General features: G+C 44.0%; 1 protein-coding gene across 1 annotated transcript in view; it reads left to right on the plus strand.

Annotated features, from left to right (window-relative positions):
- Positions 1–19,749: 19,749 nt before the first annotated feature.
- The window catches only part of CHSY3 (chondroitin sulfate synthase 3), a 307,356-nt gene continuing 301,244 nt past the window's right edge, over positions 19,750–25,861 (plus strand). Inside the window, exons 1-2 of the mRNA XM_025214096.1 lie at positions 19,750–19,947; positions 21,391–21,577. Of these exons, the coding sequence (XP_025069881.1) occupies positions 19,750–19,947; positions 21,391–21,577 (385 nt within the window). The remainder of the gene's footprint in view (positions 19,948–21,390; positions 21,578–25,861) is intronic.

Consider the following 25,861-nt stretch of genomic DNA (forward strand, 5'->3'; position numbering starts at 1 on the left):
TTTCGAGGGACCTACGTGGTCCCCTCCCGGGCCCTTCCACCAGGGTACTGGTACCTGACTCTCTAAGGGTCTGTCAGGGGCTAAACCCTACGTGTGACCGGGGTAGCCCAAGGTCTCCCGCCTGGGTCATCTCACCCTTTTCCCAACCTTCTATGGATTATAGTCCCACTCCTTGTCTCTCCTGTTAGTAGCGTCCCTCTTTAGGTGCCTTGCAGCACCTCTGTGGATGCCTGGCCACTTCTCACACCCAGGGTCGGCACCCCGTCTCTCGTGGCATCGCTTTGCAGCCCTTCTTACTGTCCCCATCTAGCGTCTCCCGGAGGGAGCGCCTCTTCCGCCTCCCTGGTGCCCTCGACGATCCAACCTGTTATGGTATAGAGAGCCACGTCCGGCTCGCCAGTCCTTCCATTGCTGGTGCCGGTGTCAGGGTCCCCTTCAGTCTCCGTGTCCCCTCTGCCACTGCTGCCGGTGTCAGGAGCAGCTTCTGGCTCCTTGCTCCCTCTGCCACTGTTGCTGGTGTAAGGAGCTGCTTCTGGCTCCCTGCTCCTTCCACCATGGTTGCCGGCATAAGGAGCAACCTCTACAAGCTTTCTTCCCCACAGGGACTCCTGGGAGGCACCCAGTGTTGGTGCCTTCACCGGCTCTGATCTCCCTTCTCCTCCACCTTCACCGGTGGTTTGTTTTATTCCCGCTGGCCGGTGATTGCCGATGATGTCACCGGCCAGTCTCAGCTGTATGAAAGCGCGGCTCACAATCGGCGCGGGTTTCTTCTCTTGTTTCAGCTGCGTTGCGGGTACTGCTGCAGGTAAGTATTTTCCTTGTTTATTTTCCATTTTCATTTCCTTTTCCTCAGGGGGTTCTCATCCCCAGGAGTCCCCATTTGTAATTTGTGGTCCTCTCTCCCACTCTCCCCCGGGACACACGGTGATAGGAAATAAAAGCAATGCAGGCAAAGTAAATACAACATACATTACCCAAATTTCCCAGTCCCAGAATATACACAAGGTGAGCAGTCTGGCTGGCTGGTACATAAACGCCACTTTAAGGTTCTTATACATATATGTGTGTGTGTGTGTGTATGTATATAACATATAAGCCAATTGCCAAAAAAACAAACCTTTAAATACAATTTTAAAGCCAACAACTCCAACCCTGAGCCTGTTTCAAAGCTAAAGTTGGAACTTCATCAGCTAATTGCTTGCTTGCTTCCCCCCCACACACGTCCTCAAATATGTAATGGGGTCAGGCCAGTTCCCTGAAGCCACAGGCAACAGACCTACCTGCTCCAGACCTTAAGGCTATGGACAGACATTACACATAAACTAGTTTAAGTGATCAGAAACTAGTTTAAACCTGTAACAGAACAGATGTTCAGTGCACATAAACCAGTTTGAAAATGGCTAAAACCATTCGAGATAAATGTAGCATCAGACTTAACTGATTTGGCTCAAACTGGTTTATGCAATGTCTGTTCCAAACTCTTTGCTGGTTTAAAATAAACCAGAAGCCCCCAGGATCCCAGCATGCTCTCTGGGCTGGGCTCTCTGGTCCAGCCCAGCTAGGTTGGCCCCTCCTTTCTGCTCCCCAGCCACAGCAGGGACAGGAAGGGGCAGGAGTTTGGCCAAAGAGGGGTTTAATTCCCCCTCTCTATCCCACCAGCAGGGATCCAAGCTAGGTCTGCTGGGCGCTCCCCCCTGGGTGCTGCAACAGTACACCCCATAGTCCCTGAGGCAGAGCGGGGCAGGGAGGAGAGTGGATCTTCCCCCTACCGAACTGGGTCTGCACACCCTCAAAGCTATGCTCCCTTCTCCCTTCCAGGAGCCCTGCCCAGCTGTGCCCCTGCCATGCTGCTGCAGCAGGAGGGAACAGGGCCCTTGTTGGGGGCAGCAGCCTCTGTCATAATGTCAGCAAGCGAGCCCCTTCCTGGTAGGATCACTGTGCTGTGGGGCTAGCAGAGTTGTGGCAGCACCAGGGTCCAGAGCTGGCCAGAGCCCTGAAAGCCTCGTGTAGTGCTGCTGTAGTCCCCAGCAGCACTGGGGACTGCAGCCAGCCCTGCAGAATGGCCCCCACTGGGAAGGGGCTTGCAGTCCAGGAAGCAGTGATGGGCTACTGCCCGTCACTGTCACTCTCTCACTGCTTGCCGCTCCAGGTGCCGGGTTGGGGTAGGGTCTGGCCTCTGCTGATCGGTCTGTGTTTGGGGCAAACCCCCTCCAGGTAGGAGGAGGCTTATTCAGCCACTGGTCCCGACAACAGGCCTAGCAGTGGCTGCAGCCAGGCCAGACAGACCCCAATGCAGTGCCAGAGGCCAACATCCAAATAAGCCTCCTCCTGCCCAGAGGGGGCTTGACCCAAGAACAGACCAGCCACCAGCATTGCAGTGGGGTCTGCCCGGCTTCACCACCACTGCTGTTCTGTGCTCGGGGCAGCCCGCTCCCAGCAGGAGGAGGCTTATTCACCCACTGCACCCTGAGCACAGGCCAAGCGGCAGCTGCCGACCAAGTGGCCGTGCCAGGCAGACCTCAATTTGTTGCCAGTGGCCAGCATCTGAATAAGCCTTCTCCTGCCCAGAGGGGGCTTGCTCCAAGCACAGAGCAGCCACTGGCACCGCAGCGGGGTTTTCCCAGCAAGGCTGCAGTCACCTCTCTGTGCTCTGGGCCAGCATCTGAAAAAGCTTTCTCCTGCCAGAAGGGGACTAGGGATTGGCCTGAGCACAGAGCAGTGGTGGCAGCTGGACCAGACAGACCCTGCTGCAATGCCGGTGGCCACTCTATGCTTGAGGCAAGCCCCCTCTGGTGCAGATTGCCAGCCATGCCACCTGGTATCAGAGTCAGTACCAACTGCAAGCATTAAGCTAATTGCCAGCAAAATAGGCAGGGGACTAAGCCTAGACCCTACATTTTGGTCTTTGCTGCTCCCAGCCTTTGATCCTTGTGAGCCGTTCCTGCCTCGTCCCTACTTTAAACCTCAGTACCCAGTTCCTGCTTATCTCATCCTCTGTGCTGGATTTCTCAACTTCTGCTCTGGCCTAGATTACAGATTTGGATATCACTATAGACTAGGAATATAACTCAGATGCCCTGGTTTGGATCCATGTTTGCAGTTTCTGCTCCTGGTCTGGATTCCCCACAGGCCCAGGTACTGGTTTAATGTTGTGCTCCTCAAAACTGTGAATGCCCCAATGTTATGGCTGAGCCATACCTGCTTAGCAAAGACTCCAGGGGGGCATCTGGTGCCCCCCTCAAAGTCAACATTTGGGGCTGAAAGCCTGGCTTGCCCCCTCCCACCCATTTTCACTAGTGTTCATTGGGTCAAACTAGTGAACAGTGGGTGCAATACTATTGAAGTCCATAGCACTGGTGTAAAACTGATCAGTAATACCAGGACCTAGCATTTCAAAACTACAAAGATGGGCTCTTCCCCATGAACTATTCTGATATATTTCACTACATAAAAGAATGGCTTTGAGATTTAAATGTAGAGCAACCCCACCAACTTACAGTGTGAGCTATAACAATAAATCAATGTGATATTTATCTTTAAACTTCAGGTGATCAGCCTCCCATTATTTTCAGTTAGCAACTCTTCTCACGGGCTTTAACACTGATTAGCATGACTTCATAGGGCTCTATTACACATTACACTTTAAGCTCCTCCCCAGTGTTCATCAGTGTTAGTGTTGGCTCAAGTTTAGAGTAGTTGCATGTTCAGGCTATGACTGTCCCTGACCTGAACAGCTGTGACTTGCCACTAGAGGGCTGGTGAGCAAGGACCTGATTAGGACCTATAGCTGTGAGTTACTACTCGAAGGCTGGCGTTATCAGGACAGACTTCTATCCAGATGGGGTGGGATTGAGAGATGGACTGGTATGGGTAGGAGCATGCAGCTGTAGTGAAATGGGAGGTGGAGAGTCAATGGGTGGGAATGGTGTCTGGGTGCTGAAATGAAGTCGGTCAGCCACTGAAGCCACTAAGGAAGGGAACACTGCATCCTGGGAAGCTGGAGGACTGAAACTTGAGTGGCTTATGTCTGGGGAGTGGCCACACATTTGTGGAACCTGAAAGGGTAACACAGATCAGAGAGAAACCTACTCCGGAGTGGCCTGACTTTTAAGATGCCTAAAGGATGTTTAAAACTAGCTTACGCATCTTAATACATAGACAGTCCAGAAGTTAAGAGCTCTCTGAACTGCCTAAAATTAATGTGTACCAAAGTGCTTACAGCACTACCGGTAGGTAGCATTTTGTGGCTCCATGTCACAAAATGAGAGCAGGATAGCACTCCGCTACAGAACTAAGAGGAAAAACTGAAGTATACACGCATACTGGTGCATTCTCTTGCCATGCCTCAGAGTAAATATGGGGTTGCCCAACTGAAACACAAGTACAGACAGTTTATATAAAGTTTGTGCTTCTGGATTTAACCTGAAATGGAATATTCTTCTGAGTGTTACAAACCACTTGCCTGGCAGTCAAACCTGGTTCACTTCATCTTATTAGACTGTTTTCCCCAAAAAAGATATGATCCTGTGTGGCAGCTTGGGTTGGGAGCATTGTACTGGATAAAATAGGTGTACAGGGAGTCAGAGGTTCCTTTTACTTTAAGGGGGTGCTGCAGCAGGCTCAGCCTGCTGGTTGGGATCGGCAGCTAAGCACGGGCTAGCCGCTGGGAGGCAAGCAAGCCAGTAACAGCTGAGATGGTCACACCCCCCATGGTGGTTCCTGTTGTACTTAGAAACTGAATTTCTAAACCTACTGCTTTATGAATTGATACAACACTCAGTTTGATTAATAGCAGAAAGACTTGCTTTAATAACTACCAAAAAGCTATAAAACTAAATGACAGAAAAACAAAAGACTTTTTCTTAATATTCAATAAATGAGCTATTACAGTCCTTGTATTATCTTAGCTGCAAGAGATCCAAGCAGGCAGGAAGCAATTCCTATTCAGCTTCACAGAGAGCGGGTCCTTCACTCATGGGCTGGGTGCAGGATGGCTTCTTGATCTTCCCTGGACTGTCCACCTTCCTGGCAGTTCTGCCTTGTCTTTTATACTGTTTTAATTGTATAGCTTCAAAGCATTCCTTCTTGATAGTTGGTCAGAACAGAGCATGCAAGGATGGAATTAACATATTATAATTGTTTGTGAAGTTTGCAATTTTTTGATCAGTTTGGAATTAAATAGGATGGGTGCTGATTGAATGAGGTACCTTTAGGAAGTTTTTCACAAAATACTATTTCTCAGTAGTTATTTTAACAATGGAGCTATATCAAATGGCTAATGGAGATATCTGACTGACTTTGAATGCCTGTTTTGTGAGATGTGTTTTTGGTTGTAGCACTGTTGGTATAAGGACATAGGCATGAGAACCTTGCCTATTTTGAGAGAGATGTCTTGATTAAGGGAAGGTGTTACAAGTTTCTTTGGGTACATGAGATACCTTTGATTAGACCACATCAGGTCTGTTAAAATGTAAATGAATCAGAGGCTATTGGATACAATCGGTGTAAGTTTCAGGAAAATACACTAGTTTAGCATAATAAACATTTAGAGATTGACTGCTTATTTTGAGAAGTACGCTTTAATTAATGCAAATGCGAGGCAGTGAGGATCTGAGGCCAATAGGTGTGAAGTAGGTTAGATGCAGTCATATAGACTGATTTAGCATAATAAACATTTAGACATTTGTAAAACTTTCGACAGATATTGGATGCTTGCTTTGGGAAATATGTCTTAATCAAAGGGGGAATGTGTTAACCAGGATATATTTACAGTCATGTTTTCAGTGCACCTTGCTCCCCATCTCCTACAGGCTTTGCTTTGAAGGGGATATTTTTAGTTCTTTTGTTTCCTTTAGTGAGACTTAGCTCAAATTATGCATATGCAGTTTGTAGGTTTCTCCCCAAGCCATTTGGCTTTCTGGCTTGCTCCCTCAGTCTTGTTATATGCATGTAATGAGTGTGTCAGTTCTCTGCCAATAATTTCAATCTTTTCTTTTTTTCTTTTCTTTTTTTTTTTTTTAGGGTTGAGGCTGTTATCATGACTTGTGACATGGGTCTGGTATTGGGTACCACAAGCTCTATTTTCTAATGGGTTGTAAGCTATTAGCAGAGTTTGATTTTCTTTGTGGCAGACTTGCTGCCACAACCCAGTCTTGCCCCAGCCACTGTCTTGCATTTTTGTGCAAGACACAGCTATTTTAATCTGGTCCAAGCTTACACAGCCGTCTCTTCCTATCATGGGAACTAGCTGCCAGAAAGCAGGCAGCCCAGTTACAACAGGTAAAAGCTACCACCTGAGGAGAGGTTGCCTTGGGGCTAGTTGCTCTGCAGTAAGCAATCAAGGGACAGGCATCTAAGCTACAGTGGAGGAAGACAGGCTGGCTCTCAGGCCTAAACGGAAACCCCTGTGGGTGGCCGGTGAGTCACCTGACAGGAAGGGGTGGGGCTTTGGAAGCACATAAGGCCAGTGCCTGAGACCAGGAAGCCAGTCTGGCCCTGCAGACAGCAAGGAGAAGAGTTCCTCAGCAATACGACTACAGGAGAGGGACTGGTCAGCCCCCAAGTTGTGTCCTTCATAGTTGCAAGAGTTTATGTGCATACGTTTACATGCCCTTGCTCTCAAGATTAGTGATCTGCTTAACCAGGTTGTCCCACAATCACACTTTCTTGCTGCCCCACAGTCAAGATCTGAGTTTGGCGGACTCAAGCCTGTTCATGTTGATTTGGAAATAGAATCTAGATAGAAGAACTGCCACTTGGGGAAACAAGTTTTTCCCGTCAACACTGACCTACAAATTATTACATAAGCCCAACTCAGAAATTACCCAAACTGGAAGGTTCAGGCTTTGCAACAAGTTTGAATAAAGTTCCCGAGTGCTGAGGTCCATTAGGTTGAGTCATATATGTGGCCTATTCCAATGAATCACACTCAGACCGTAAACACACTGAACCAAATCCTGAAAATGGCCATGTGCCCAAGAGTTGCAGGTGTTCAGCCTCTCTTTGTCTCGCTACAACTAGCAGTCTGGGTGTTTTCAGCTAGCCAACTAAAAACATTCCAGAATTATTTTGCAGATACAAACAAAAATCCAGGCAAACCTCTCTTATTTTACAAATATACTTCAAATTTGAACCCATGCAGATTCCAAGAACACTTGTATTTGAGATGCACTGTTTGCACATCTCCCCTAGGGACTCTTTGTCACTGACCTCAGGCCCTGCTGCAGCTGCTTTGCTTTGGCCTGGTGACAGCAGGCAGATGTAAAACTAATTTAGCCAATGATAGTAATACTATCCCTGATCTAGTGTTACTTGAAGAGGTACAGACTTATTTTCTAAGTTCCCTGCAATACCTTCTGCTCCTATGTCAGCTTTCAGTTACTACTGAAGGATCAAAGCTGGTCTGCTCCAGTAGTCCTTGACTGCTAATAGACTCTATCCCCTCAGGGCTTATTTTTACTGGGAAATACTATGTTTAAGCACTGGGTTAGCTGACATGACACTGATTGCAGCCTGGCCTTTTATAAATAAATGGGTCAACTATGGTCTCCGTTATATCAGCCAACACTTTTTTTCTGAACAAGGACATTTAAACAGAACACTTCAGTTGTAAAAGTAAGTTCTTCAGTGTCTTTGTAGTTAGACAGATGTTAGAGTACCCCATAGCCTGATCTAATTTTTGCTGGAGCCAAAGATATTCCAAAGATCTAGAGTGTGCATCAATGGTACCAAAGTCATCTGTACCTGGTGCAGCTCCACCAGACACAGAGAAGGAGCTGTAAAACCTGTATCCTATGAAGTGCAGAGTTTTATTGGTGTTCACCAACTTCAGTGGAATGATGCGGGAGCAAAACGTATTCACAAGCAGATTTTTCAGTTTTTCACTAGGACAGATGCTTCAGGAAATGTGCATTGCTACAAAGGGGATATAAGAAGTAGGGCTGTGTGAAATTTCACCAGGTGTTTCATTTTGAAGCTGTTTTGAGCTTGAAACAGCAAAATTGAAATGAAACAAAAGGCTTCGAAACAGCTTTGGAAGGAAACAAAGCCACTCAAAACATTTTGAAGCCGGGCTTATTTGGCTTCAGAGCTGGTTCCAGGCAGCAGAGGCAGCCTCCTCTCATCCGGTGCACAGATCCAGTAGCTTACACCCCCGGGAGGAGTTTGGCACAGCACAGCAGCCTTCCTGGCGTGTGAGTCCCTGGATCTATGTGCCGGATGACAGGAAGCAGGCTCAGGCTACCACTGCTGCCTGGGACAGGTGCTGGGCACAGCCTGCACCCAGCACCGGAGAAGATTGCTGCTGCCACCTGTCCCAGGCAGCAGTGGTAGCCTGAGCCTGCTTCCTGTCATCCGGCACATAGATCCAGGGACTCACACGCCAGGAAGGCTGCTGTGCTGTGCCAAACTCCTCCCAGGGGTGCAAGCCCCTGGATCTGCATGCCAGATGAGAGGAGTCCGAGGCGGCAGTAGCAATCTTCTCCGGTGCTGGGTGCAGGCTGTGCCCAGCACCTGTCCCAGGCAGCATTGGCAGCCTCCTCTCATCTGGCATGCAGATCCAGGGGTCTGCACCCCCAGGAGGAATATGTCCAGCACAGCTCTGGAGCCCTCCTGGGGGTGCGAGCCCCGGGATCTGCGCCCTGAATGAGAGGAGGCTGCTGGCAAGTGTCAGGAGTTGTGTCTTGAAGAGTTTGAGGTGCAGTTTCCCAGAAACCTTTGCACTTATCTCCGTGAAACTTGGCAGGCTTCATGCCCTTAGAAGGAGCTACCATCCCAGCAAGTTTTATTTTTATGGTCTCCCATTATAGCCTATGGGCGAAACGTTGAAACGTGTCAAAACAGTGAAACAGTTTTGATTAAATGAAACAGGACAGTGCTTTGAAACTAAATGAAATGACAAAACAAAATGAAACACTGTCCCTTTGAAACAGCAAAATAGATGTCAAAATAAAACGATGGTGTTTCGCACAGCCCTAATAAGAAGGATTTGCAAAAAGGCAGAGTGGAAAAGCTGAGTTCCTACCCTTTCTTCAGCAGAGAATGAAAGCATCAGTTCTTGTATCCATTTTGAAATTTGGCTTAAAAACAGGAACACAGTATATATCACAGCCAAAGCTTCCTCCTGAAGCTTAACTAGTCTCTGACCATCTTCTGCCTACCCACCCCCGCCCGTTTTTCTTTTCTTTTGTTTCACATCTCCAGAATGCTGCTTCTGCACAAAAATTAAATCACTTCCAATAACGGGGCAACAGAACTCTTCTATAGTTCTTCATAGGGCTCTAACACTAACATGGCATTTTCCAGTAAGACCCTGACACTTGACATGAGATCTACAAAAAAACAAGAGTAAAGATGTTTTATTTAGAGCACGTACACACAGCATAACCTTCACAGACCTTTGTTCATCAGTCTTAAAAAGATGAAAAGCTGAGTTATATACTAACTGATTTATACTGTGAATCCAGTGTATTTGAAATGTGAGATTTAATCCTGAACACAATCTTACACTTAAAAAATGTAAATAACTGCACCAATATGTCACTTTGATCTTCAGCATAGCTGTGACTATGTAAGCTAAATGGCCTTCCAGAATTTTGCAGAACTATGTAAGAGCTCTCCAGAGATGGAGAGTTCAGTTTTATAATTACTTTCACTATGAAATATTGATGTCAATGGCGATATAGTTCCAGGTAAGGTGCATGTCTCAGGTGGGTTCTGAGACATAGAAAGATAATTTTGTAGGCATTTTTCAGTATTCAAATTGCTAAATATAGCAACGTGTTAATGTTTCACATCATTTCTTGCATATATACAACCCAGAAACAATTAAGGCATAGGACTGAATAATGAGAGTAAAGTTTACAACTTACTTAAAAGGGGATTGCTTTGCATATGGGCTTCTAACACCTAGCCATTATTTTAACTATGAAACAATCTTTAGAGGCAAACATTGGTATTAAATGTAATATTTAACTATAGACCTCATAGAACTAAAGTATTTAGGTTTAAAAAAACCCCCATCAGTTTTATTGAGGTTAGTACCTTAATTAATAAATGATGGCTGCCTAAAAGCATGGCACAATAAGAAGTTATTTAAATTAAGTCTGTAAATGAGTGCACTGTTTTACCTGCACAGAGTGTTGTTTTTAACATAGGGGGTTAATGTGCTCTTTTAATGTAGCAGAGGTGTAGGTTGTAGCCGTGTTGGTCTAAGGACGTAGGCAGACAAGGTTCCTTGGGTGAATCTGATATCTAAAAGATATCTGATATCCCAAGGAACCTTGTCTTTTTAATGTAGTATTTTCTAATAATGGTGTAATAACAATGTCTCTGGGAGCCTATATAGGGCTCCCAGAGAATTCTAGCACATCAGAGCATGCTCAATTAATGGAGTCTGCTGGAGCAATGCCCCCAACACAGTTTGAGAAGCCCAGTTGCTCGAAACCAGCACTTACCTCCTGAGCTGGATGAACCGAGGCCCCAGCTCCTGTAGTATGGCTTCACATATTTTGTGTACATGGCCAGCATCACTGTTGTCTACCCCATGCCAACCTGGTTTGCCACAAAATGGAGGCTGTCAGGCTTGGCCAGCTTCCAGACCACTGTAGCCACATGTCTTTCCATGGATGCAGGCTGCCGAAGTCAAGTGTCCTGGCAGTGGAGCAGCAGGGCTAGCTTAGTGCAAAGGTCTGTGACTCCATGTGCTATGGGACATCTGAAAGTTCTGCCCAGCACCTAAGTAGCATCTGGTGTTGGGACCTTGGTGCTGAAGCGTCTGTGATTTCATCTTGTGCCTTATGCATCATGACCAGCATGATGCCCACAGCCATATCGTCATCCTCAAGTTAGTGCCCTAGCAGGGCCAGCAGCAGACACCACCAACGCATGGACACCACCAACGCATGGACTGTCTGAACAGTATGATCAGGGCAATGATTCCCTCAGCTCAATTATTCACCATCTCTAAGATCCAAACCCAGCTGGGATGGTTGGTTCAGTCTAGCAGAAACGGGGATCAGGCAGCATGTGCTGTGCCTAGCCAGGGGATCTGAATTTGAGGCTGCTCATGGTTGATCAATCAGCACTTTCTAGTTCTGAGGAAAAATTTGAATTAACCACTAATCACTGTGATCAATTGACTTTCATCACTTGGCAGCCCTTCTGCCCTGTCTGCCTGAGCCAGGGAGAAAGCTGGGGTCCCTCCTGCATCCACCCTGGCAGGGAAGAGATGGCACCACTTTGAAGAAAAGGATCCAGATGGGGTGAGAAAATTTAAATCACCATCTTAGTTGAAGTTTGTGTACCTTCTGCCTGGTTCCAGAGAAGGGGTGCAGGCAGTCTCTGGGGATCCAGGGAGGTGTGGGGGCCATGGTCAGGTGGGAAGGACTTGTTGAAGTCCTAGGGCTCAGCTGCTATTCACCAGCCTGTCTCTTGGCCCAGCATGTAAATGTGGGCACCTACTCAGCTGCCAGTGCCTTTTTCTTTGTGCCCCCCTCTCAATATGTCCCCCCTTTGCCAGCCAGCCTTGATGACCAGTGTCAGCCCCTTGGCCTCATGCCCCCAGCCCATGTCCATCTAAGCTGGGCATAGCAAGACCCAGCAAGAACTCAGTTACCCACTGGGTCACTAGCAGGTAATTTAATTTTTCCTAAACTAGCTGCTTGCTCTTCTCAACTTGGAGGCTTTCCCTTGCTTGGGCTGCTAGAAAAGGGAGGACTAAGGGGGCTATACTTTCCATCCCCAGCCACCTGTATTCCCCAGCTGACTGGGGTGGGAAGAAAGAGGGTGGCTGGAACTGCACTGAGCATTAGCCAAGCCCAGATGACTGGCTGCCCAGAAAGTTAACCAGGGCCTGCTGTCTCCATGCTGCTCCTGCCCATGTGCACCTGAGCCAGGGGGAAATCTGGGGTCCACCTCAAACTCCCCGTGGCAGGGGAGAGACAGTGCCACTTTGAAGAAAAGGAGCTAGATGGGGTCAGGAAACTTCCTGTGCCTCTTCCCTGGCTCTGAGAAAGGAGCATGCCCATGGGGAGCTGACAAGGGAGTTGGAGTGGGGGACCTGGAGTTGTGTTGGCTGGGCTTCTTGGAGCCCTAGGGCTCAGCTGATGGTATCCCAGCTTCCATCTGGCCCTGGACTTGAACATGGTGGCTGGAAAAGGAAGCCATTTTTCCCCACCAAGCTGCCTAAGCAAACTTCTCCCCACCCTGCACAATACCTGACCCAATCGCAATTCATTAACATACAAGAGTTTATTTTATTTTTAAATTCTTTTTCACTTCTTTCATTTTATCCTTTGGGGTTTTAGTTCTTCCATTTTGCTTCAGTGGCTGACTTCCTTCATTTCACCACAGCCCTCATCCCTCCCCTGCAGGTCTCTCCACCTCCCAGCTGTATGCTCACACCCTCACAACCCACCTCTCCCACCACACCCTCACCTACAGCAAGAATAGAATCCAGGCCTGGCTCACCGTCTGGTGCAGCGGTTCCCAACCTTTTTTTGCTGTGACCCTAAATTGGCACCAACAGGACCTCCCGACCTGGTGCCGCAGGGGCTGCTGGGAGTGGAGTGTGGTGGCCCGTGGGTGGGTGAGCTGCCATTGCCCCCTTTGTGCATGGCAGGCCTGCCTGCCTGCCTGCCCACTGCTACCAGTCCACATGTATGAGTGTGCGTGCGTCTGCAGGCCCTTCACAACCCCACTGAGGACCCCCCACAACCTTGATTCGGGTTGCGCCCCGAGGTTGGGAACCAAAGCACTAGTGGCAAGTCACCCCTGGGCAGCTCAGAGATGGCATTAAGCTTTAAAGTGTGACTGCTCCAAGCTAATTCTGACCTTAACACTGCTCAGCATGCCACAATACTTAGTATAGCCTAATGGCAATGTGTAAGGATACCCTTAATCACATTGCTGGTCTTAGTCCTGAGGTACTGTGGCAGCAGGCACCAAACTAAGTTGTTCACAGGTGATTCCATAGAGGGTATGGGCAATAGGGAAAACTGGAGATCATTGGGGTTTTTTGGAATGGCACTAACAAATACTGCATACAAATATACTCAAATAAAAAAAGAGCAGTTATCTTTAGTTCATACAAGTAAAAAAAAAGTCTTTATTTACAGCACACCAATTTTAGCTGAAAATGAACAAAGCCCTCTTATTGTCACTGATAAGAGAGTTCTGGGAAGCACCTGTGAAAGACTGCAGAGTTCATATTTTTAGTTTAAAATGTTATTTACATACTGGACATAAGCCTGGGAGAGCTGGTGGTTGTGGCAATATTCACTAAAATATTCATCAATAGTGCAAGCAAACAAAATCCAGAGCTGTTAAACAAAGTACATATCACCTTGCATAATAAAAAGCTCTATCTGGTCTTGGAAGAAATGTGAATAGTGTTTGTCAGAGCTAAAGTTCTAGTTGCAATCTATAAAACGATTAAAGTGATTGGCACACATTGGTCAAGAACAGTATGTCCCAGTCACTATTATCAGTTCAAGGGGGAGCTTTTTACTATTAGTTTGATGGTGATATCTGAGGTGTTACAAAACAGTATTTTCAAAAGAGTACATGAAAGTTATTTAGAGAGTGAAAAAATCTGAGAAGGACTAAAATGTTTTATACTCTCCTCAAATGAGCTGTGACTTTAAAGAATCTGTCGGGGCTTGCTGCAAATGCTGGCAAAACAAGAGAGGCTATGTTGGTGACACAGAAAAAATAGATCCTGAAACAATGGGCATAAACTTGTTTACTCTAACTGAAAAAAAACAGCTAAACAAAACCCATACTACACTTATTCTGACTTCCTGGGTACTCTTAGTAAGAGATGCTACAGTTAAGCAGGAGATTGCATATGTCAAATCTATTCTCTGCTAGGCACAGTGTACATGATCCGGTAATGCCTGACAGCAGGCCACCATTTAAAACATATGGCTTTGCTGTCCCCTGACAATAGTGCCATTATTATTTTAAGGGAAACCCAGAAGTCCTAGTGAGAGTGCATGACCCCGCAGATGCTAATCAAACATTGTGATATGAGTTCAGTTACGAGGCCAGTTAGAAGCATTTGAAAGCCCGTGCTTTACTGGTTGTGCGTTGCACTGATTTATTACAGGATAACATCAATGAAACATGAGTTGTTACCTGCTGATATATGAATAAAAAACTGGCATTAAGAATGCCTGTAACATCAGAAACTAATGTTGCATGAAGTGGGGATTTGCATAAGCATGAAGATGCTCATAAAGCCAAGTAGAAAAGGCACTGCACTTTGTGATCTTGGGAGCTGCAACCACTTCAAAGAGGAGAGTTGTAGGTCTCCTGGGAAAGGAAGATGTGGGGAATTTTCCCCCTGAGAGGCATGTTTTATGATGCAGAGGCAGTTGGAATTGGGACACTGAAAGGAGCAGATCCTTGTCAAACAGGATGTCTCAGAGTGATTACCGCACTGCAGTCCCGTAGCTGGCAAGCTGATTGCTGGTCAGGCAGTTCATATAAAAGGCCTGGGAGCTGGGCAGCTCCAGCTCTTTGGCACCTTAGCAGCTGCCACTGTGATACGCAGTCCTGAATATATAGGGATTTGGGGAACAGGCTGCTCAGGGAGCTGGGGAGCTCAGGAGCCGGGTAGGCAAGTAGCTGCATGGGCTGACAGGAAGCCAGGCAGGCAAAGCTGGCCATCTGTCTTCCTGGTTTGTGTCAAAGCTCTTGACAGAATTGGCACATTCCTGCCGAACGTTTTGATCCTGATGAATCAGCATTTCTGACAGAAAACTCTTCCATCTGTAACTTCTCTGCCAGCTCTAGATGCACGTCTTTAACAGAATTAATTTTCATATCTGCTAACGTTTGTACATTTTGTAACTGGGGACTGATTGCTTGGTGGAAATAGGATTTTTGTTTTTTAAATTACGTTTGCCTCCTTTGATCTCCTGCACATTGATGTGGAAAATAAGGATGAAACACAGCGAAACTTACCAAATATAAAGTTATATAGATTTATATAAATTATCATAAGCCATTTTAAGGGTGCAAACTTGGTTTTGTATCCAATCATTAAACAAGTTGCTGATGCATGAATATAAAGTGCTGGAGAATAAATTGTTAGAGGCCATATCAGCATGATTTATTTTTTAAAGTTATAGGTGATCAATGGGATTATGATGAACGCATTCATCATAATGCATTTTATTCATTATTCATTTTACATACTAACAAAAGCTGAATTTTGTTTTAACCGAGACAATAGCATATGAAATTCAGCTAAAAATGAAGTCTAGAAATTTTTATTCTAGGAATTGTACTGCTCCATCGCTACATATTTATGTGGGAGAATTTTTTTGTACCATTCAGATTGCAGGACTGCATGTCCTTATACAGTTTGAGGATTTGCTTTAATCCTGTATGCATCTAAAATTCTTTTTTCTGTATATCTGTGGTGTGCTCTGAGAGGGTGCCAGGATGCTCCCTGGAAGGTCCTTGTTATCATTTTACCATGATGCTGACAGGATGACTGAACGGTTTACCTACCTCACTGGAATTCATCTTCAGTCTAACTATTACTCAATCTTCTTCTCAAAGATGATTTTTCTGGGACTCCTGTAACCCTAGCTAATAACCCTGTAGTGAGGGGTCTGTAGTAATAAACAGAGATGGGATCATAGAATCATAGAAAGTTAGGGTTGAAAGGGACCTCAGGAGGTCATCTAGTCCAACCCCCTGCTCAAAGCAGGACCAGCCCCAACTAGATCATCCCAGCCAAGGCCTTGTCTAACCTCCAAGGATGGAGCTTCCACCGCCTCTCTGGGTAACCTGTTCCAGTGTTTTACTATCCCCCTAGTGAGGAAATTCTTCCTAATATCTACCTAAACTTACCTTCTTGTTCTGTCATCTCCCACCGTCAGGAACAGGCTAACTCCATCCACTTTTGAACCTCACTTCAGGTGGCTGAAGACTGCTAGTTGAAGTCTCCTCTCCGTCTCATCTTCTCTAGACTAAATAAGCCCAGTTGCCTCAGTCTTTCCTCATAAGTCATGTGCCCCAGCCCCCTCAGCATATTTGTTGCCCTCCACTGGACTCTCTCCAATTTGTCCACATGCTTTCTGTAGTGGGGGCCCCAAAACTGAACACAGTAATGCAGATGTGGCCTCACCAGTGCTAAATACAGGGGAAGAATTACTTCCCTTGACTTACTGGCAACACACCTACCAATGCAGCCAATGATTCATCTTCCAATCTATGACCTATCTCTCCCCAACAAAATAAGCTTCACCACAACTGGTCTAGCCTGATCCTGGTCTAGCCTGATCCCTTGAAATAGATTAGATCCCTTGAAAACTGTATTAGGACGCAAATCCTCAAACTACATAGGACGCAGAATCTTTGAGTGAGGAGTCTAGAGCAAAGCAGACCCCTGAACAAAGCCTTAGAGGTTATCATGGACTGCAAATCCTGCTCCATAAATTGAGTATGTGCCAGACTTAGCCTGCAGTGAGTTCCATGCCACTATGGCTGGAGCAGTACCCAAGCTATTTAAAAATATATGGTTTGATATGCATATCTTAGATGGAGATGCTTTTCAGCTAAGTAAGAAGCCCAAATAGCTTTAGGGCAATAAAAAACAGTTACTGACCCCACATTTTTTTTTCTGTAAAAAGAAGGGGTTTTTTCTATTGCAATTTGCAGACTATGTCAACTTGCCAGATGATCTGTGTCCCTTGCTGCAGTGAGCTGAGGGAACCAAGATGGTAAATCAGCTTTTCTGATGATTCTAAATAGTGCTGACTTTCCATGAAAAATTCCCCTTGTGTCAGTGAGAGCACCAAAAACTGATTTTCAGATATTCTGAGTAATGAACTGTCTACAGGGTAGGTCTTGCAAAATGTGTATATCCTTTCATGAACTCAGTTACAGTAAACAAACCACACCTCACCAACATGAATATGGCACCATAGCACTTATTCCTGAAGATGAACAAAATCATCATTTGTATAATGACACGAATCAACAAACAGATGTTCATTCCCCTTTCTTCTACAGGCAGAAACAGAAGGTACTACAGGTTTGTAGTCTAAGATAGCGACTTTGCTTATAAAGGAAAAGAAATTATTGGATTCCTAGTCCTTCATCTCTGATTTCTGCTGTACTGTTAAAGCTTAGTGTACTGGCACTTATCATAAGCTAAATAAGAAATTAGGTGGTAATTCCTTGTTAGAAATGTTGGCAACTAATTAGTGGAAATATGCAATGTTATTCCTGTGTCCAATAGATTGGAAAGTCAGTCTCCTTCAAAGCAGACTTTCATGCTGTTCCGTAAATCATCTCAAATCACAAGGGGACATATGCAGCTAGACTGTGCCTCTTCAGAGATTTATCATGTCACTTTTTCAGTTCTCCGAAATCTCTGTTAACTCCACTGATGAAGGAATTTGTATAGCAACATTTGAAAATGTGACTCACTGGTGATTTACAAATGTAATGCATTTTTAGCAAATTTGACAAATTTCACTGATGTGAATCTTTCTGCTGTGACATCATTAATTGCTCAAATTGTGCATATATTGATAAGGTTGGGGCTGGGGAGGGGAGAATTAGCTCTGAATGTCAGTAGTTTTGTAAACTTTACTAACAAAGTCTGAGACGTTTGATAGCAGGAACAGAGCTTCCCAAACATAGAAAGCTGTAAAGTTCTTGTTGTTTTTAGTCACAGCCAATGGGAACCCAAAACAGAACAGAGCAAATGTCAGGCCAGCACCTTAAGCACTGAGTTGTCACTGAACACCACAGAGTGTCAGGAGTAACAGGGTCTGCCTATACTGGTTCTACACTATTTCAAGACAGTATCATATAATAAAACCTTCATGCTCAAAATCTGGAAATGATGTGGTGAAGATGCTCTGAAGACAATAGCAATGAAAGGTACTTCCAGAGCATCCTCACTGCCTCAGTTCTGAATCTGAGAGCCCCTCTACATGCAGGTAAAGATGCAATGGGATCTGATGCATGATCTATACAATTGTGTCTCCTGCTATGCCATATACACAAATTAGGAGGTGTGATTGTAGGATCACAAAACAGATCTCATCACACCTTATTTCCAGTGCAGGGGGAGCCCAGGATTACAGGAAGCAAGCTCTTGCAACTGGGACTCCCCTCAAATAACCCAGGCTCCCAGCCATGGGGGCACCCCATAATTCCCCACAGCAAGGAGACCTCAGCTGATGTGGTGTCCCAATTGCAGGGATGCCTGGGGTACCCCTGTGGCTGGAACACCAGGTTGGCTGCAGTCTTCCAACCACAGGGGTGGCTGGGGCTCCTATGCTGGAAGCCAATGTCAGCTTGGGGCTATCAGGCTCAGGGGTGCACATTGGCCTTCCCAGCTGGGAGTCTCAATCAGCTGGGTTCCCAGCCACAGGGGCTCCTGGCCACATGTTTAATTAATGGCATGATGAGAAGCAGCTACAAAGTTGTAACATAGTTTGTGGAATAATTGTGTAGGTTATTTCTCTTTTTATCACACCATTAACAGATTGAACATATGGCTGGGTGACCACTTGAGGCATGACTAACTAGTGAATCACACTTTAGGTGTAATGTGCAGATGGAGCCAGAGGTATGCACAATAGGAGCAGTTGGTGGAAGTTATTTTTGGTGGTAGCCACAAGAAAGATACAAGCCAATGTACATATACCCAGAAGGAATTCAGAAAATACCCTGAGTGGAAGAATGGGCCCATTAAAAGCACAGCCAAAATATGCTTTGGAAATGTGAAAAGGAACTGAGAACAGTTTTAAATAGCACTTCACTGTATCTGCAAAAATGGTGTGCCAGCAAAGAGAGAGTCTCAGAAGGGAGTCTTTTGGAAATGTCCAAACCTCTACTTTGGGATGGCTCTGAAAGTCACTTTAACTATTCTCAGGCATGTGAAAAGCATTTGCCTATCTATATTTCACAGATGTGGCTACACATATGAAGAGCAGAAGGAGAGATAAGTTGTGGGCAGGATGTTGCTTAGAAAGGCTCCACTCAAGGAAGCTTTCTGTTCCTTTTCTTCAGGTAGAGTTCTTCTAGGAATAAGCCTGCCAGTGCCCACTACTTGTCTCTCATTAGCAGAGACCACAAGTAGGGTAGAAAATGGCCAGAAGTCGGGGGAAAATAGTTGGTACTGGTAGATTTCCTGTGTTTACATCCTGTTGTGTCTATGTGAGTTCTGAAAACAATGCAGCGTGGGCAAGGCCAAACTCAGGCTCTAGCATTCTAGAGTCTCTAGGGTCAGGCCAAACTGCAAGTTGGAAGCAAAATAAGGGTCTTTTAATGTAGAGCAACGGTTTTCAACCTATGGGGCATGCCCTCCCGGGGGGGCATGAAGGAATGTTGGGGGGGAGACGCCATGCACAAGGTATATTTTATATTTTTAAAATTATTATTATAATTATTATTCTATAACAAGAACATGATATTTGACAACATCACACATTGAAATAGTATGAGTGAACCCACCTCTTGCAACTGATTTCATAGGTGTTACAATGTATTTAATTAAGCCAGTGATCATTTCCATAGCAATAAGTACATTTCCCACCTTCCGGTTCAGTACGCCTGTCATATCTAATCTTAGAGCACAAAAAATTCCTACAAGCATTTGTGCAGTGCAGCTTATTCTGCTGGTGAGTTTGATATTTTCCATACTATTATGAGGTGAAAATGGATCGGTACATATTGCCAAAAGATACGGTTTCAAAATGAAAGGCAGATGCTGAAATGACTGAAGCTGATACAGCAAAAAATTCTGCAAAAACAAGACAATATGAAGAAGTATATTTGGATTTTGATTTCACTTCCATTGCAGTCAACGGAGAAATTAGGTCTCAATGTGTAGTGTGTGCAGTAACTTTAGCCAATGATAGCCTGAAGCCAACAAAATTAAGATGCCATTTAGAAACACAACATGGTGATCTGGTAGGAAAGAACAGAGATTTTTTTGAATGAAAAGTACAGGAAATTAACAAACAAAAAAGCCACAATGAAAAATGTGGTATTCATCCCTGAAAATGCTATAAAATGTCTTTATAAATTTGCATACCACATTGCCAAAAATAAAGCCTTATACAACTGGGGAAAAAACAATTCTCTCAGCAGCAATTGACATGTGCAGGATGATGCTTGGTGACAGTGTGGCTGAGAAGTTAAAATTGATCTTGCCGTCAGACAACACGGTCAGCCACTGAATCTTTGACTTGTGAGGAAATATCAATGCACAGCTGATCTCTTGATTGCAATCCAGTTTATTTCCAATCCAGTTAGTTGAAAAATGGATATATCTAAAAAGGCTCATTTAATTGCATACATACATATGGTATACTTACAAAACAGCAATACCAGAAGATTTTTTGTTCTGTAAGCCAATTAGGACGCATGCAACTGGATCTGAACTTTTTAACATTGTAAAGGACTTCCTAAATTCTCACAATCTAAAGTGCAAAGACTATGTTAGAATCTGCACCAATGGAGCCCCTTCAATGACTGGAGGTAGGGAGCCTTGAAAGCCAAAGTGTTTGAAATTGTAACACATGTACAGTGGTCTCATTGTATAATACACCATGAAGCCCTTGCAACTTGAAACATGGATCAGGCACTTACTGATGTTCTAAGTACTGCTATTAAAATCGTTAACTTTATCGAGATGCAGCCCACAACAGTATGTCTCTTTGCAATGCTTTGTGTAGAAATGGGAGCCAAGCACGATGCTTTGTTGTTTCACACAGAGGTCAGGTAGCTATCCGGGGTAAAATGTTGCAATGTCTTTATGAACTGAGAAATGAAGCTCAACTTTTTCTGTTGGATTTGAATTTCAGCAATGCAGAGACACTGTGATCCCAGTTGGCTTGTGCTTTTGGCTTACCTTGCTGATATTTTTTACTAACTTAATTCTCTGAATGTCTCATTGCAAGGTACAGAAAGTACTGTTTTTGACCTGCACTGCAAGATATCTAGCTTTCTCTTGAATGCAGTTCTCTGGAAAACAAAGATCGAAACTGGTTCAAGTGTTCCATTCCCATTGTTAACTGAGGCTATTGAAGAAATGGAATCTGAACTGCCGAGTGTTATGGAGCCCAACAAGAATCACTTGACTTCACTCGGAGCCAGTTTGGATAAATATTTTCCAGAAGGAAATGCACCCCTGAATTATCCAGCCTTTTGTAGCTGAGGCAGTGACCTGGTCCCATCTCTCAAATAACATTCAAGAGGAGCTGATTGAACTTCAGTGACAGGGCACTAGATATTCAATTTAAAAATCAGCCTTTGGGAGAATTTTGGTTGAAAGTTGGCTCAGACTATCCGGCTTTGTCAAAGTGTACAATCAAAGCTCTTTTACCATTTGGGTCACCTTATTTGTGTGAGATTGGAGTCTCTGCACCAGCTGTGCGAAAGACAATGTACCGTTTGAAACTGGAAGTGGAGGACAACCTCAGAGTGTCGGTTTCAAAAATCTCTCCACAAATTGATAAACTATTTGTAGAGGAACAGGCACATCCTTCACATGAATTAGTAAGTACAGTATCTGAGAATTTGAAAATTACAGGTGTAGGTAATTTAATTAGGTAATTTAAGTTGTCTCAGTCTCTATTCAGTTTATGAAATCATATTTTGCATATCTGTTTTTGTCTGGGTTGGTACGGGGGAACATAAACAAAATTGTAACTCAAAGTGGGGTCAGCTCAAAAAGTTTGAAAACTGCTGATGTAGAGGGTTGGCAGGTTTTGGTTAAAGGGTGTTGACAAAAAAGAAAAACTGGGGGTTTTGCTACAAGGGTAGACTTGGGAGTAGGACTAAGTACTAGTGTACTCATACCCAACACACTAGTCATATACAAGTTCAATTGTTTTCAGTTAATTTAGGTAAAGGAGGTGAAGTGTAAAACTGTATTAGACATTTGAAGAGCACTGCCCCTCAGGTAAAAATGAAATATGTATAAGAGAGCTTTTAGTGGAGGTCAAAAAGAAGGTGAAAAAATTGTGTTCCTTACTGATGCGAGTCTGAAATGCCAGTCTTTCAATTTCTAGGAGGTGTGTCCCAGGGAAGAAACCAGGGAGTAATTGGATTCTGGATTTTCCAGTAGCCTCATCTAGAATGAAGTGATTGAAGTGCTCTACACTATATGCATGACTAAGAATCCAATATGCTGTGAGAAAAAAATATGAGGCATAAAGGCAAGTAGAATCACTGTGATTTACATCTAACACTGTAGGTCAGTGATTTTCAGTCAGAGTACCATGGCAGAGTACTGTGCTAACATTGCATGACACCCTACGGCACCCTTAAAGGATCCTTTAAGGGTGCCATAGGGTGTCATGCAATGTTAGCACTCTACAGTGTGCAAATATGGTTCACAAAATAAACCCTGATATTTCAAATAGTAATCCATGGTGTTAAAATCATTCTGACCTGTTGCAGTCTTTCTAAGTTCTTTGCAACAGAAAAATTGCTCTACTATTTTTCCATTGTCAGAAAACAAGTGAAAACAAAAGCTGGCATTTTCCAAGAGGTACCTTGAGCCTAAAAAGGTTGAGAACTGCTACTGTAATTTATGACACAAATGGAGTATAGATTGGTACATGCTGACATTTTGTCCAACAGTAACCTGAAAAAAAGAATGCCTGTGTTGTTAGAAATGTACATCAGAATCACTGAGAATTTGCAGAAGTAGATCAGGATAGATAAGACAAAACAAAAGCAATATGCTTGGGGTCCAGGAGCTGATGAAGATGATATAGTGCATCTCTATCATGGGAAACAATGCTTGGAAACATTGCAGATTTCACAAAAAGCTATTTCATGGTTGTGTGAAATTGTCAGCCCAGTTGGTTGACAATTTAACTTAATACTAAGAAGGAAAAGATACCATCTTACAAGGAAGGGAAACTGTTTACTCTTTTTCCAGGCAGGGTCTCATGCAGATAGCAGTCATAAGAGGTTAAGGCAATGGAGCCCAAGGATGGGAACAACACAAACTTGCTGTCACTTGAAAGCAGTAGTGCTGATATTGCAAGGAAATCTCACATGTTAAAGTAACAGTAATGAGTTCTCAAAAACTAACTGAATACTACTAGTTAAAAAATAAATAGGTTGCTTGTAAGTATTTGAAATTGCTATTATTTTTCAAGTATTAACTTTTGGCTTGGAAGGCATCATGTGATAGCAATAACTGTGCTCAAGACGAAGTTCAAACATGATGAAGTTCTTGTTATTATATTCAATCTATATGTGGAATTATTGGATTGGTGAGCACAAATGCTAGGATCCATTCACAAATTCAGATTTTGAGTGGTATCTGTGCTTCTCAGTATAGACATGGTGCCTGCTGTTTTGCCTGGGAAAAGTATGCTAGAAAACTGTTGATCAAAGAAAGGTTGATTTGATCTGGTGCTGAAGTCAGTTAGAATGCTATATACATAGGGCAACATTCTTTTCAGTACTGTTCAGAAAGCTATCCCTGATTTTGAACATATTAGGAAACAAGTTCTAATGAACTGACATACGTTGTTTATATACAGGTAATGATGTGAGCATGCTTGAGTATAAAGAGGCTTTGAAATATACGCTCAGATAATAGGAGAGAGAAGCCAACGAGTGTACTGAACATGACATTGTAGCATGTTTTTCCATGAATTAAAAAATTTAAACGGACTAAATGAAGCAAAGTGGAATATCTCATATAGACTTAGTACCACATATATTACCAGACTATAAAAAAGAAAAAGAGGGATGATTATAATCTAACTTTGCCAGCAATATGCATGGACCCTTTTTCATATAAAGCTCAGAAAATCAGGATTGAAACAGAACAGAGATGGAATAGAATTAGAGTTCCCATTAATGCTTTTATACCAGAATACGGATGTTCTCTAAAGGGTGTTAGGAAACACATAGAATAGAAGTATTACACTCCCAAGATAAGTGAAGAATCAAAATTATTATTTCAAGTTTCTCTACACCCAAGCAAAAGACTTCATTTGCTAAAGTTATGGATTTAAGTATCTATGCTTAATATAGTAACATTTATATAGTGTGAGAATATATCAAGACTATGACCAGGACAGATCTAATAGTATTGGGTGCTGACGTCCTGTGTAAAGATGGGAGCGGGGCAGACAGTGTACAAATTATTTATTATCTAAGATGTGAGATAACTTGAGAATACTGTAGTTGTCTCAACCATCCAGAACGTTAGCCTTGTGTTTCAAAGTAAAGATTCTCATTTAAAGAAAGCAAGAAGTAATTTCCTAAACACATTTAAAGGCTACGTTACTATACAGTTGAACTAATGGCGACAATAAGGTAAATCTCAGCTCATCTTCTAATTTCCCTGTGACTTGTGTAACGAGGATGAATAATATCTAGTGATGAATTTGTCTAGTAGCATGATGGGAGAGGCGGGGAGTGGCAGGGGGACAGTGGAGCACCAGCCTCAGGTGCTGACTTGGGGTGGGGGGTGCACAAAAATAGCAGCCACTGATGCTGACAGTCTGGCTGCTGCTGCTGCCCAGGGTACAAAAATAACCAGTTATGCCTGTGGATTTGTCCTATGAATGCCTTCCTTTAGGCAGTGACATAAAATGTGCTTCACAGTGCATTTCAGTTTTTCCAATGGGGGGAAGGGGAAGATTTAGATTTCTTACATGCTTCTTTTTTTAGCTAAAACTAAAATATTTTCCACTTTCAGTTTTCAGCTTAAACTCCAGCTAAGTGGAGTTTTACCTCCATAATTTATGTCTATTAGAAAAAAAGAAGGGTTGAGAGTGTGAGGCTGACCCAGTGACTAAGCAAGTCTGCCACAGAGAATGCAACTCTTTCCTAGCTCTCATGTGGTTATTTCCCTTAGGTCCCCAGATCACACCATTACTATCCCAGTCTCCATTTTCTCCTCTTGCATCCTGTACTCAGAGGCATGGGAGGAAAGCAAAAGACATGTTTGAATGACCGGATTTGTTAGGATAATGATATCTAGACCATTACATATGGTCACCTTTTCTTTCCATAAAAGTCCATCCTGCAGTTCCAGGATAGGGTCTTCGTAATTCTGTCAATGTGCTTGCTGCTTGTGTTACTATATGGAGCTGTATCTCTCCCTTCTGCAAGCCCTCACCCCCCAATGGAGTTATCTTGCAGGACTCAATTTTAATGGGACTGGGTTCCTCCAGTCACCAAATCAATCATACACACAAACACACACAAATTAACGTGACACGCCTGACCTGGCCGGGCTGATCAGCATGGACAGGCTGACACCCTCATATGCCAAGAATCAGTTTATAAGAGCAACAATAAAATGCAGTCAGACATAAGCACACAGGTAAACAGAATCCCTCTGAATCCGGCTGGGTGTCCAGCTGACACCTTCATGGGCCAGCATTCAGTTCATAAGGGCACGTCTGAGTCAAACTGGGTCAATCAGCCTGTACAAGCTGATCCCCTTATGTGTTTCAAACTCAGCACGTCCCAATCTTGGGGTCTGCTCATCACGTCTCTTGATGAGCAGACCCCACAATATTTTTGGGCTTCACAGGGATCTTTAGCTTAGGTAAAATAAGTGTTGCTGCAGAGCACAGGAGGAAAGAGAAGCAGAGAAGGAAAAATAATGACTTTTGACTATAAAAGTTATTTATTGCTAAGCGTATGAAATATATAATGGTACTAGTAGTAATAGACATGCAAAAGAAAAACAAACACAAACAATTACAGTACTACCCTGGTTTCACTAAGTATTTGGGGAAACTTAGCTCAAGCTTAACTGATACAGTTCAGGTTCAGAAGTTTATGCCTAGAGAGAAAAGAGAGAGAGAGAGAGCTGGGATCTCACCAGTCCAAGGTA

Source organism: Alligator sinensis, unplaced genomic scaffold (genome assembly GCF_000455745.1).
Source record: "Alligator sinensis unplaced genomic scaffold, ASM45574v1 scaffold1001_1, whole genome shotgun sequence".
Lineage (NCBI taxonomy): Eukaryota > Metazoa > Chordata > Crocodylia > Alligatoridae > Alligator > Alligator sinensis.